The sequence below is a fragment of the Scomber scombrus genome, chromosome 18 (genome assembly GCF_963691925.1).
Source record: "Scomber scombrus chromosome 18, fScoSco1.1, whole genome shotgun sequence".
NCBI lineage: Eukaryota > Metazoa > Chordata > Actinopteri > Scombriformes > Scombridae > Scomber > Scomber scombrus.
In genome coordinates, this window is record NC_084987.1 from 700,486 (window position 1) to 714,896 (window position 14,411).

Here is a 14,411-nt window from a genome sequence, read left to right on the forward strand (position 1 = left end):
ATGCAGTATTACAGTAAAGTACTGCAGTATTATAGTGATGTAGTATGCAGTATTACAGTAAAAGTACTGCAGTATTATGAGTGATGTAGTATGCAGTATTACAGTAAAGTACTGCAGTATTATGAGTGATGTAGTATGCAGTATTACAGTAAAAGTACTGCAGTATTATGAGTGATGTAGTATGCAGTATTACAGTAAAGTACTGCAGTATTATGAGTGATGTAGTATGCAGTATTACAGTAAAAGTACTGCAGTATTATGAGCGATGTAGTATGCAGTATTACAGTAAAAGTACTGCAGTATTATAGTGATGTAGTATGCAGTATTACAGTAAAAGTACTGCAGTATTATAGTGATGTAGTATGCAGTATTACAGTAAAAGTACTGCAGTATTATAGTGATGTAGTATGCAGTATTACAGTAAAAGTACTGCAGTATTATGAGCGATGTAGTATGCAGTATTACAGTAAAAGTACTACAGTATTATGAGTGATGTAGTATGCAGTATTACAGTAAAGTACCGCAGTATTATAGTGATGTAGTATGCAGTATTACAGTAAAGTACTGCAGTATTATAGTGATGTAGTATGCAGTATTACAGTAAAGTACTGCAGTATTATAGTGATGTAGTATGCAGTATTACAGTAAAGTACTGCAGTATTATTAGTGATGTAGTATGCAGTATTACAGTAAAGTACTGCAGTATTATAGTGATGTAGTATGCAGTATTACAGTAAAGTACTGCAGTATTATAGTGATGTAGTATGCAGTATTACAGTAAAGTACTGCAGTATTATAGTGATGTAGTATGCAGTATTACAGTAAAAGTACTGCAGTATTATGAGTGATGTAGTATGCAGTATTACAGTAAAAGTACTGCAGTATTATAGTGATGTAGTATGCAGTATTACAGTAAAGTACTGCAGTATTATAGTGATGTAGTATGCAGTATTACAGTAAAGTAGTGGTTTGGTCCTCTGACTGATATATTATTATTATGACATCATTAGATTATTAATAGTGAAGCATCAGTGTTAGAGCAGCATGTTACTGTTGTAGCTGCTGGAGGTGGAGCTAGTTTACACTACTTTATATACAGTTAGCTAGTTTAGTCCAGTGGTTCCCAACCTAGGGGTGGGGCCTCTTATCTTGATGATCAGTAGTTTGATGTGTATATGAGACGATAAGCAGCTCGGTGACTCTCAGCAGCAGTGGTAAAAGTTTAATGTAAGATTTACAGCTTCATCTATCTCCTCTGCCTCAGGCCAGCTGTCAAACCTCCTGCTGCTACGTAACTCTGTCAGCTACCTACTTTAGTCTGATCTACTTTATCGTGACAGTTCGCCTTCAGCAAATTCTCCACTGACATTAGAATATAATAGAAATTATTTAATGTCATCGCACGTCGTCTTATAGAAGATTCTTCAGAAGATTCATTCACAGAATCACTGTGTACACAGTAACTGATGTGTTATTGTTCATGTTACTTCATACACCTAATGTATAATTCATAAATGAAATGACTTTGTAATGCATATTACTTTCCACATAGAGCAAGTCCAGATCGTACTCTTTAGATCAATTTAAGTTGAAAAGGTTTATTTACTTGTACAAGGAGAATGAATAATCAGTACATGTTCTGTCCTGATGTTCCCTTCATAGTCTTTAGACCACACAGATAATGTCGTAGTTGAGCCAGGGGCAGATCCAACACATCTCCAGCATATAGAGTTTATTCTACTGGTCTACAGATGAGAACAGTATCTAAACGCAGCTCAGCGCATAAAATAGAAAAAACTCTACTGTCATATTTAACATATAATGAGATTACAGCTGCCACTCCATTAGTACTTTTAAGACCATAAGAACAAGACACACACGCAGCTAAAAAAGATGAACATAGTAGGAAAGTATTGCACTTATAAGATCAAAAGAAAAGTCAATGCCTTAAAGTGCACATGAACATGCATATAACCACATTCAGTCCATTCACACATAAAAATAATTCAATAGGATAAATAAAAGAATAAATAGAATCAAGCAGCGGTCACTAGATCATTGTTTGTTTATAGTTCTTATTGTTCAGGGAAATAAACTGTTAGTGAGTCTGGAGGCGCTTTCATTGATCATCCTCCATCCTTCACATTATCCAACCTCTGACTACACTTTACCTCTACTCCGTTCAGAAAGACGCATCTCTGTCCTTGGCTGCTATAGCAACAATATCAGGGTGCCTCCTGTTTGACCCAAAAGAAGCAGACCGACTGTCTCATAGTGAGGATTTGGTGCCTCGCAATGACCACAAAGCCTAGTTGAACCTGGTGTGTGCTAATGTGCCACCAACATCATCACAGACTCCTCCCACTCAGGTCATTTCCTCTGGGAGGCGCTACAGGTTGGCCAAGACTCAGACCTAGGGATGTCCGATAATATCGGCCCTCCGATATTATCGGCCGATATTTACTTAAAAATTTAATATCGGGAAGTATCGGTATCGGGTTTTTATAACCAATGTTTGTTCTGTAGGCTTCAGCATTTCCGAGCCTGCATGAACGCAGCATGGGACGTTTACCGGCGCTTGATGACGTTTAACAACAACAACACGCTAGACTCGTGGGTGTCTAACCGTGGCTAACCGAAGCTAACCGTGGCTAACAAGTTCATAGCGTCCACCGCCATGTACACCAACACACAAACAGAAGGTTTACCTCCTCGTTGTCATTTTCTCTGTTATGCTTTCGGCGAGTCGCCTCTGTGACGTCACCGTCAGAGTCCGGTGGGTCCTACCTGGGTCATATCTGGGTCCTATCTGGATCCTATCTGGGTCCTACCTGGTTCCTATCCGGGTCCTATCTGGGTCCTACCTGGGTCCTACCTGGGTCATATCCGGGTCCTATCTGGGTCCTACTCTGAGAGCCATGTTGCATTTATGTTTGCATCCAGTGGAGCATCACAATAAAATTAGGCATAAAGTGTTAATTCCACAATAGGAGATATGTTATGTTGTTACCTGATAGTTCTGGTGTAAAAAGCCTGCACATATCGGTATCGGAAATAGATAGATGGATAGATTTATTTGACACAAGCAATACATAGGATTTAAAAGCAAATACATATGTCTGCACTTCTCAGGGATAAAAAGGGTCCAGGACTTTTCCATGGTTGTCTCTGTTGTAGCAGCTGAGTGGTGACTAACGTCTGTTACGCTGCTTTGACAGATTACAAGTAGTCTACAAACTAGGAACAATAAATAATAATAAATACTAAAACAATAGTTTAAGATTCACAGATACATTGCTTATAAAAGCAGATCACTGAGAGTGGTAGTTTGTTCCCAGCACAGATAAAACATTCTCCTGTCTTTGTTTGAACAGGTTTATATTTCCCTGACTAGCTCTTGTATTGTGTCCATGTGTTATTCTCTTAAAATATTTAATGTATGTTTTTATGTTCACACCACAGAGTAGTCATTTCTAATTTCATTATATGCATACACAGTTACAATAAAGGCAATCTATCTAAAGCCAAAGATTCAACTCCATGTGTGAAGTGAACTATGTGGAAGTCAGTGAACTGAAGTTACACAACCACATCAAACAGATGCCTGAAGGCAGCAGAGAGAGCAGGTTTGTACCCGATCAAAACCTCTACATCACCCTGAGGGGACATCACACCGCCTCACTCACGATGCTTCTTACTGGAGTTAAATACAGTCGGCTTTAAAGGTTGTGATTGTGTGTTTTAAATTTAACTTCACAATCAAAACAAACCAAAAAACACGAAGAATGACATCAACTGTTGGTTTGTGTTGTGACTTGATGATAAGAGGAAACGTTGATCGTCATCGTTGGAGATGGACAGATGGTTTACAGAGCGAGCTGAGGCGTGTTTAAAAGGTCAGAGAGCCAATCAGCATCTGCCAACATCCCCATGAGCAAGGCAGTGGCCTGAGAGACTGACAGGCACAAACTCATACTACTGATACTGATACAGCTCATTTTAGCCTTTGGAATAAACTCTCTCAGAGTTAAATTCAACTAAATCTGAGTGTACATGCGTGACCATCGAATCCAAAGCAGAGTTGATTTAACTGTAGACTGCAGACTGGACAATCAGCTCTGCTCCAAGTAAACCTCACCCCCCCACACACACCTTCACTGTCAGCCTATCATATTGAAGCTGTCTTTTTAAATGTTCTCCCTCTCTGCTCAGGTGCTCTCCTGATTCTGTTTTGCGCGACCAACCACCTCAACATCACCACCCAGTCTTCAGATTACTCAATACAACACTTCAACTTCATCAGCCCGATCAGTTTCAGCCTGAAGATGACTCGTTGTGATTTGGCCTGAGATGATTGATCGAAGTCATGAGCCACCACCAGTGTCTGGACTCCATGGGGGGGATCTATCATGCTGATGCTCAGGACTTACGTCCTTCGATTCAAAAATTCTCCCTGCAGAGTCCAAGCGCCAAAGACTATGACAATACCTAATCATTAATATCATCTGCATAATAAACATATTTTACTTAATCTCTGGTCTCTCCTGATTGAACTATATTTACTTGCTGCTGTAACTCTGCAACTGTCCCACTGTGGGATTAATAAAGGAATATCTTATCATAACTATTTACTGGGAGTTGATCTTTTAAGTCTTTTCAGATTTAAAACATGAATCCCATTTAGAGTAAAAGTAACTCATACTCCGAGTTTATGGTCATGTGAAATCCTTCCAGAAGTTAAAACTGAACTCTTGTGGGAGTTAAGACACAACTCTCATTTAGAGTTAATTAATGGTAATGTTAACTCTTGTATAGTGTTAATGGTCAACACTTTCCATTTCACATTTTTTAACTTAATATTTACTTTACTGCAAAAAACACAATATTGCTAACTTTAAATGACTTTTTTATTTTTAGAACCACACGGTGCAAACGTTCACATTTCAAACAAGCTGCTAATGTTAGGGTTTCATTCTTAGGACCAAATAAGCAGAACACAGCCGCGAATTAGCCAACTCGGTGCAGAGTTTATTTAGTGTTAGAGCGTAGATGGAGTGGATGTGGGAGAATGGGACCACGAACCTTGAACAGGATTTGACGGCTGGCTGGGTGTAGCAGGAGGGTAGGTAAGGTGGATCTGAAGCAGAGACAAAACAGGAGGTCTTCCAAAACAACAGTAATACTAAGGCAAGTATATTTCGGTTCAGCCAAGCTGGGTACCACATGGGTAAACAATGAATGGGATGAAGAACCGGCCTTAAATACTGCAGCAGCTTGTTGAGATGATGAGGGGATTGAGGCCAGGTGTGGAGAAAAACAGGCAAGGGAGGAACCAGGGAGGCCACACACACACACACACACACACACACACACACACACACACACACACACACACACACACACACACACACACACACACACACACAGAGAGAGACAAAACACGAAGGGGAGGGGAGAGAATGCAGATTCCCTAACAGCTAAGAGCGGCTAAAGACTCAAACTGAGTTGTCTAATCAAAATGAACACTCTAAAATATGGTCAATACCACATCCAGATACAGTGCATAGAAGATACTGCTGAAATGTGGCTTTACTTTGCAGGCCTGTTTGAATATGGCAAAGGTTTGGACATATACTCATTCATGGGTCTTCTGCTGTTTTCTACAAAAATAGATGAAATATGTAAAAACAACAAAAAAAACTAAATCTGTTCCACACAGTCCTCAGAGTGGCCACTGTTTGCTTCGATGGCAGCTTTATTGGGTTCATTTAACAGTCGGTAATGATTTGGTCACACGAATGATGACGCAAATGATTTACGGTAAGAGCACAACGGCCATGTTTGACTTGAGACAACACTAAACTGTCTAAATTGGTGCACTACACAAGTAAATACATAGTGTACTCACTGAAGTATGCGATTATGGAATAAATTGACCTGAACCATTTTGACCAGATGGTGGCGCTAGATGAAAAGTAAGGAAATCAAAGTTATTCTGAATGTGAATGAATTCATGAATGTGAACAGTCGATCTGAACTCTATAGTTGTTGAGACATTTCAGTATAAAGTGGTGACTGACTGTCTATAGTTGAGTTTAGTTGATTGACAGCCAAACCTAACCAGAGTCTAATCACAGTGCTTCCACATCATAAAACATTATTATTGTTTAACAGCGATGTGTGACATGATCAAACCACAGATCTTTAGTTTCACATGGAGGACTTAAAATCCACAGAGCCATGCTGCTAACTACAGGATGCATAAACAGGACATCAGTGATTTCTGCAGAGGAAACCCTGAACCTCTTTCTGCTGATGTGTCAGTTGGAGCTGCAAGCCAAAAAAAACAGCAACACTTTCTTTAAACCCAAAGTTACACCTGAGTCGACATGTAATGAGCATTACCTTATACAATATTATATAAGTTGGTACATACCTGCACACACATGCATGCAGAGACACGCAGCCATATATTATTCCCATTACTCAGGCTCAAGGGCTTCATTGGCTGCATGGTTGGCAGATCAGTGCTCATCAATCAGCTCCTTGTCTTTCATTCCACGGATCAGAAGTCTCTCAAAGATCAACCCTTAACACGCCACCCAACCTGTTAGCATCAACAATCACACAAGACTCAGCGTGACTTTCTGCATGCCAATATTTATGTTAACACTCATAAATCATCTGTCATTGATAAAGTTTCTCATTAGGAATAATTTGGCAATAAAAGAACAGCGGGATTTCAGCCAGGAAACGTGATGCTAGCACCATGATAACATGTCAGCAGGTCACTTTGTCACCTCACTGCTCAGAATCAAACATGAGGGTTTAACTCAGATTTGTGTGTCAGATAGATTTGATGGAGCAGAAGTTTGTGCTTTACATTATATTTTCAACGTGAAACTTTCAAGAGAGAAATTTTGACCCAAACCTCGATCGTTCCCCAACTCTAACCCGACATTAGCCACGGTGCTGTCACATCGTAAAACATCACACTCATCGTTATGTGAGTCATCAGAAATAGATCTATTCTGTCGTTTCGGTACGAGGACGTGTTGGAAATATCTCTTTACCTGCTAAATGCTCCACTATGTTCACCAGCTAGTCTACAGATAACTGTGTTGTTTAGTATTTGGTGCTGAGCAGGTAGAGCACTGTGGCTTTGTACAGCTTTTTGTCTGAAAGCGACGCTATGGGAGCTGCGGGGAGCTGCAGAGTCTCTGATCATTCTCTGTAGGTTCATTACTATTTTTATAGGTATTTAAGCGTTAACATCACAGCTGCTTTAAAGATAAGTTAGGTAGAGAATGACGTTGACTGTCTGATAACCTCCGTCGGTCAAAACATCATTTAACATGAGTTCTGGGCTTCCAGAGCAATGCTGACCCAATCTGGCAACATTTTATTGTCAAAGTCAGCTTTATTGTCAATTTCTTCACATGTTAAGGCTACAAAGGAATGGAGAAGACGTTTCTCACTATCCCACGTGGAACAGATAAAGTGCACAGGCACAACAGATAAGACATTTACTAATAATAATATAAAAATACAAATAAAACATAGAATGGATAGGCAGTAAGATAAAATAAGATTTTGGAGTCTACTTTTGTGTATGTAGGAAGTAGCAGCATACGTTTCTGTGTAGTTAAGTTGTGGTAGTGCAAAAAGGCAGTAAGAGCAGCAAAAAGTTCTGTAAGATGTATTTTTAACAGAACCAGTGCAAAAAGAACAGTCATTTAATAGCAATAGGGGGGGGGGGGTCCTATACCTCCTATATAGTGTAATCCACTTGCAGGTTGAAAATATCAATATGTGCCAGACTGGCTGAGACTTGTAGTGACTCTTAGAAAAGCCTGTAAAAGATGCAGGTCACCATGACGATATACAATAAACCAACCGTATCTGCCAGCTGGAGGCGTCTTCCCACAGCGCACACCTGAAGAAGAACGCTGTCAGGCAGGTGAGAGCTGAGTGACAGGAGGCGTTTCAGCTTCTATGGACTCTTTGTGCTGAGAGGAAAAGTGCACTGGCAGCAGTAAGTAGATATACTGTGCAGGGATTTACTGGAGGTTATATCACACAGCCTGCAGGGATGTGGGGTGTGCAGGTGTGGAAAAGAAATACTCAGATTACTTAAGTAAAAGTAAAATTACAAAAATGTAAAAGGGTCGTGAGATGATTAATGAGAGGAAAGAAGAAAAAGAGCTACACAGATTTAAACTAAAAGGTTGGAAACTCTGGTTTAATCTGTAACAGTGTTTTAATCTAAAATCAATTCAAACAGTAACTTTCTCCAATGATGATGCAGTAAATATGAAATGTTGTAAAACAGATGTATTAAGTATCATTAATATGGAAATATACGTATGTCAAGATTACACTGAGGTAAAGTACTCGAGTGACTTGATTTACATTCCACCTGAGGAGGTGTGGTGAGCTGCACCACCCCTAAACCACCCCTCCCCCAACCCAGCCCACCTCCACCCCTCCCCACGCCCCCCCACCCCTCCCCACACTCAAACCACCCCTCCCCACCTGCTGCTCAGCCCGCCTGAGCACCTTTAAAAGGAGCAAACTGAGCTGTACCTCCTCACTTCTCTCCTCTCCAGCTCTCTCCAGTCAGAGAAGACAGACAAACACCTCTTCTTCACCATGTCCACCATGATGTACTCACGTAGCTCCATGACCGGCGGTGGTATGGGGCGATCATCCTTCGGTGGAGGCATGAGCTCGTTCAGCATGGCGGGAGGAGCAGGAGGTGCTGGTGTGAGGGTCTCTCAGGCTTCCAGGAGCTTCTCTTCTGGAGCCAGCAGCGGCTTTGGCTTTGGCGGTGGAGCAGGTGCAGGTGCAGGTGCAGGTGCAGGTTTCGGCGCAGGATTCGGTGCTGGCTTCGGTGGAGGAGCAGCGATGGAAGAAAGCGTCATCGGCAACGAGAAGTTCACCATGCAGAACCTGAACGACCGCCTGGCCACCTACCTGGCCAAGGTGTCTGCGCTGGAGACGGCCAACGCCGAGCTGGAGCTGAAGATCAGGCAGTTTGTGGAGAGCAGGGTCGGCCCCACCACCAGAGAGTACTCTGCCTACTCCGCCTCCCTATCCACCATCACAGAGATGCAGGGAAAGGTGAGGAAGAGGGGCAGCATGGGAAATGATGTTTGTAGTTTTAACTGTGGTCCAGAGACTCTCAGTCCATCGTCTTTAATTCAACTTTTCCAAAATCTAACCACTAAAAAAATGCAATACAGAGGGAAAAAACTGATGAGACAGTTAAGAGATTTTTATCTTCTGGACATGTGATGATTCATCCTGTTTTGTGATGTGATGTTTCAGATGCAGGACTGATGTCTTGTGTCTGATCTGGTTATAAAATCTTGATTGTTTCTGTTTTCAGATCCAGGACGTCATCGTCGCCAAAGGTACCATCATACTGAGCATCGACAACGCCAGGCTGGCTCAGGACGATTTCAGAATGAAGTCAGTAACTCTTTATTTATTTCTTCTTTTCTTTTAAGTGAGATGTAAAAAGTATGATTATAAATCACCTATGGAAAGCCAAGTAGACTCTATTTACTGCCCTTTTATTTTTGTTGTTGAAACAGTAATAAAACTGAAATTAAGTACAAATATTTTCATACTGCAACTACTGCATGTATACAGAATGCACACAAATAGTCCAAACCTGTCATCCCTCCTTCCAAAATAAGAGGAAGATTAAAATGTTACTTTAAATCTGTGTTTAAAAAGCTTGATAAATGGATCTTAAAGCTCTCTGACTTTTAAGATAAAACATGACAGACATGCAGAGTTGACCTTTAACCCACAGCAGCAGGAGAGTCAGGCTTTCAATCAGCAGCTCCCTCTGCTGGCAGCTGACGGGACTGCAGGAAAAAAACCCACCTAAAGCAGAAATATCAACTGACAACATGATTACATAATTAGACTGATGTCAAACTAAATACAGGCTCAGAGTAGGTTCTAAATGAGTTTGATTTTGTTAAATTATATTCAGAAATTATTTCATATATTTCAGTTGTAGGCCTACATGTGAAAAGTTTTATTTCATACAAGGACAACACATGTTAACAGAATTAATTGAGTTTGTAGTTGAAGAAACTTTTTGGGAATGAAAATTGAGCTCGCATTTGAAAATGACAAACTCCCGTCCCGCTTCAGTCATCAATACCAATAAAACAAACATAACTGATTAAAGTAAAGTAATATTACAACAGGAGTACTGCACATGTACATAAAATCTAATTCCGTCCTGTGACTTCTCTCAGGTATGAGAACGAGCTGTCGATGCGTCAGGGTGTGGAGGCCGACATCGCCGGGCTGAAGGCGCTGCTGGGAGACCTCGGCATGGCCAAGACTGACCTGAACATGCAGATGGAGAGCCTGAGGGAGGAGCTGGTGTCCATGAAGTCCAACCACGAGGAGGTACGCTGACGTTCTCATTACAGGAACACTAATCTCAGAGTTTATTTTGATAGTCTTGTTTGGTGACCGAGTTCTGCCTCCCTCCTCCTGCAGGACCTGATTGCCATGAGAAGTCAGATGACCGGCCAGGTGAACGTGGAGGTGGACGCTGCTCCTCAGAGCGACCTCACCGTGGTCATGGAGAACATCAGAGAACACTACCAGGCCGTCGCCGCCAAGAACAGCAGAGAGCTGGAGTCATGGTTCCAGTCAAAGGTGAGAAATGAAACCGTCGGTGTCCACAGATCAGTTTGTCTGTCGTGAGCTTTGGTGACATCCTCCTTTTCCTCCTCTTCCTCCTCTCAGTCGGAGGTGCTCAATAAGGAGGTGGTGACCACAGAGATGACACTGAAATCGTCAACCTTGGAGGTGAAGGAAGTGAAGTCACAGTTTCAGGCTATGGAGATCGAGCTCCAGTCACAGCTCAGTATGGTAAGAACACCAACAGTCATTTTTTAATAGTTATATTTAAGTGATGTAAAAAAAATGTACTTTTATAAAAACACAGAAGTGTCCAAATAGACACTAACGTATGACTCTTAAGTGTTCACGTCAAGACAAAACAAAACTCCTATGTGTCTACACAGAGACAATTAAAGACCCTCAGGTGGTCACGTAGAAACAATAATGGACTCCCAGGTGTCCACAACAAATGTCCCTCTCTGTATTATTACATCCATCCAGTTGTTCAGTGGTCCAGTTTCTGTCCTCCCCGTCTCTAACTTGTCTGTCTCCTGCAGAAAGCGTCTCTTGAGTCCAGCCTGGCTGAAATCCAGAGCCGCTACGCCGGGCAGATGAGCAGCTTCCAGAGTCAGGTGGTCATGCTGGAGGATCAGCTCAGCCAGCTGAGAGCTGACCTGGAGCGTCAGGGACAGGAGTACCAGGTGCTGCTGGACATGAAGACCAGACTGGAGATGGAGATCGCTGAGTACAGGAGGCTGATGGACGGAGAGGCATCTGTGTAAGTTTCATTTCAATAAATGTGATGAAATGATCAAATATTTCATCAAAAATCAAAGATTAGAGAAGAAGTCCAAAAACTGAAAACACATTTGTGTATCAGAACTTAGGACTGATCACTTTTCTCCAATTTCTGACATTTTACAGACAAAATTATTAATTTGGAAAATAATCAATAGAATAATCGTCATTTGCAGCTTTACTAACATGTCCCTCTTTCCTTCCTCAACTAGATCTGCAGTGTCCTCTTCTTTTAAGTCCTCCTCCGCAGTGTCCTCCTCCGCATTGTCCTCCTCCGCATTGTCCTCCTCCTCCTCTTCCTCTACCACCACCACAACAGTCATCACCAAGGTGGTTGAAGAGACCGAAACCATCTGAGACCAGTCACCTGTCTGTTGTCACTGAAACCACGATCAATGCAAAGATCATGAATCTGTGAGGAAGAAACTTTAACTCTCTACAGCTGTAACAACAAACCTTATGTTTGTTTCTTCAAAGAATAAAACTCAACTAAAATCAACTAAAAGTGTCTAAATGTTTCTCAAGTGTCTCAAAGAATAAACAAATGTGTCTTTAGAGGTTTTTACTGGAGAAGGAAAGTGGTCAAAGTTTATCTGACAGGCCTGGAAAGTAACTAAGTAACATTTACTCAAGTACAATACTGTAGTACAGTTTGAGGTACTTGTACTTTACTGCAGTACAGTTTGAGGTTCTTGTACTTTACTGTAGTACAGTTTGAGGTACTAGTACTTTACTGTAGTACAGTTTGAGGTACTTGTACTTTACTGTAGTATTTCATGTGATGCTACTTTCTACATCTCAGAGGGAAATATTGTACTTTCTACTCCACTACATTTATTTGACAGTTTTAGTTACTTTTCAGATGCAGATTTGACACAATGGACAGGTTGATTGGTTCACAGGTTCAGGAGGGCGCCTCATGCTCCTCCTGATGCCCATATAAGTAGAATCCATGTTTTTATTTTTCCCAGCATGCACCTGACATTTTCAAGATGGCGCTGCTCAGATCCGATACTATTGGCCTCCGAGCAGCAGTCTATGGTTACAAATGGTTCCTTTATGAGCCAGGGTTATTAAAGTTTTAAATTTCATTATTTTTTGTGAGTTTAACATGTGATGAAGTAGATTGAGTGTTTCAGGTATTATGAGGAAAGTCTTGATTAGGATGAACTAATGCTGACACTGAGGTTTGCATATTGGTCTGTGTGTTGATTTCTGGCTGGAACTTCTTCTTCTTCTTCTGTCTAGTAAATCATAAATTTGCACGTTAAGCATTGTCACACTCCGACCTAGAGTGAGGGTCGTGTGCCGGAAGGCTGACTGGAAAAGGTTTAGTCTTACCTTAAAATGCCGATAAAAAGGTTGCAAGACAAAGTCCATTTGATGCAAAAGATGAAGTGATTTATTGCCGTTTAAATACAGTCCACGGAAATGTGAGCAAACAGTCCGCAAAAATGAAGCAGAACAATATATTTATACAAAGTACTACTAGTACGTTGGTATGGTCCAGTAAGGACTGAGCATGCTCCCTACAGGTTACTCAGGCATTGGTATGGTCCATTAAGATGGACTGAGCATGCTCCCTACAGGTTACTCAGGCGTTGGTATGGTCCATTAAGATGGACTGAGCATGCTCCCTACAGGTTACTCAGGCGTTGGTATGGTCCAGTGAGATGGACTGAGCATGCTCCCTACAGGTTACTCAGGCGTTGGTATGGTCCATTAAAATGGACTGAGCATGCTCCCTACAGGTTACTCAGGCGTTGGTATGGTCCAGTGAGATGGACTGAGCATGCTCCCTACAGGTTACTCAGGCGTTGGTATGGTCCAGTGAGATGGACTGAGCAAACTATTGAGGAGGGTTTATTTTCCCATTTGCATGAATGGATGTGATATTTACCCAAAACTATGATAATTTGACCAGTTCTGAAAATTCTTTGGTAAGATTATCTTTATATAGAAGAATCTGATGTTTATCAAATGGTGATATTTTCTATTTTATTACCTATCCATTCAAAAACATCCTGCCAACAATGTGATGTCACTGTACAATAATAAAAAAGATGTTCAGTAGTTTCACAATCCAACATGGCTCAACCTCAAATCCAAACCTTTTCTTTAATGCTTCTGCTGCTGGATGATAACCATTCATCATTTTAAATTGCAATTCTTTGGCTTTTGGGGTGATTGGCCATTTCAGATATTTTGTAAATGTGTTCATACTTTTTAGATTACTCTCTTATTTTAATGTTTGTTGCCCTTTATGACTATAAAAAAGGTTCTGCATGAACATCTTTCGTATTATTTTATTATTGCAGTTTTATCAGTATTTAGCAGGCGGGGAGCTCCGGTCCTCTGAAATGATGCCAACCAGGAAGTAACTTAAAACTGCATTCTATCAAAAGGCCACCAGGGGGCGACCGTTTTGGTGTCAAAAGGACTTCCGTCTCTATACAAGTCAATGGAGAATTCACCAACTTCTCACTTGATTTCTAACCTCAGTAAACGTTTTCAAAATGTGTTTATGGTCTCAATCGCTAGTTTAAAGCCTTCTTCAATGCAGTATGATGTTCATTTGGGACATTTTGGCCTCCCTGATTTTATATGTGACGATAAAGCAGGGTATGCATTAGGGCGTGGCTACGTCGTGATTTTAAATACAGTCCATGGTATTTAGCATTTGTTCAATGTTTATATCTGGTAAGACTATCTGTACACTGGAATGAGAGAGAGTATGTTTTATCAACTGTATTAGTGGAACTGGAATAGCTTTACATATGTTGCTGTATTCCTTATAAGAGCACTGCATATTACATTTTACATTGAAAGAGTTGAGTTGTAAGATTGAACCATGTTCATCCAACAGGTCAGCAAGTTATAATGTAAGATAGGATAGGATAGGATGGGATAAGATAGGATAGGATAGGATAAATATAGGATAAGATAAATATAGG

General features: G+C 40.9%; 2 protein-coding genes across 2 annotated transcripts in view; both read left to right on the forward strand.

Moving 5' to 3' along the window:
• The window catches only part of thoc6 (THO complex 6), a 189,205-nt gene that overhangs the window by 32,314 nt on the left and 142,480 nt on the right, over positions 1-14,411 (forward strand). The gene's annotated exons all lie outside the window — the stretch shown is intronic.
• LOC134000235 (keratin, type I cytoskeletal 13-like) lies at positions 8,653-11,814 on the forward strand. Its single transcript, XM_062439576.1, has 7 exons — positions 8,653-9,123; positions 9,392-9,474; positions 10,281-10,437; positions 10,531-10,692; positions 10,783-10,908; positions 11,217-11,437; positions 11,670-11,814. Exons 1-7 carry the CDS (start codon positions 8,653-8,655, stop codon positions 11,812-11,814), a joined length of 1,365 nt encoding a protein of 454 aa, XP_062295560.1.

Excerpts from the sequence above, each read along its gene's own strand:
- LOC134000235 (XM_062439576.1), top strand. The coding sequence starts at position 8,653 with ATGTCCACCATGATGTACTCACGTAGCTCCATGACCGGCGGTGGTATG. Across the intron at positions 9,475-10,280 it reads CAGGACGATTTCAGAATGAA|GTATGAGAACGAGCTGTCGA; the intron begins GTCAGTAACTCT and ends GACTTCTCTCAG. Across the intron at positions 10,693-10,782 it reads AGTCATGGTTCCAGTCAAAG|TCGGAGGTGCTCAATAAGGA; the intron begins GTGAGAAATGAA and ends TCCTCCTCTCAG.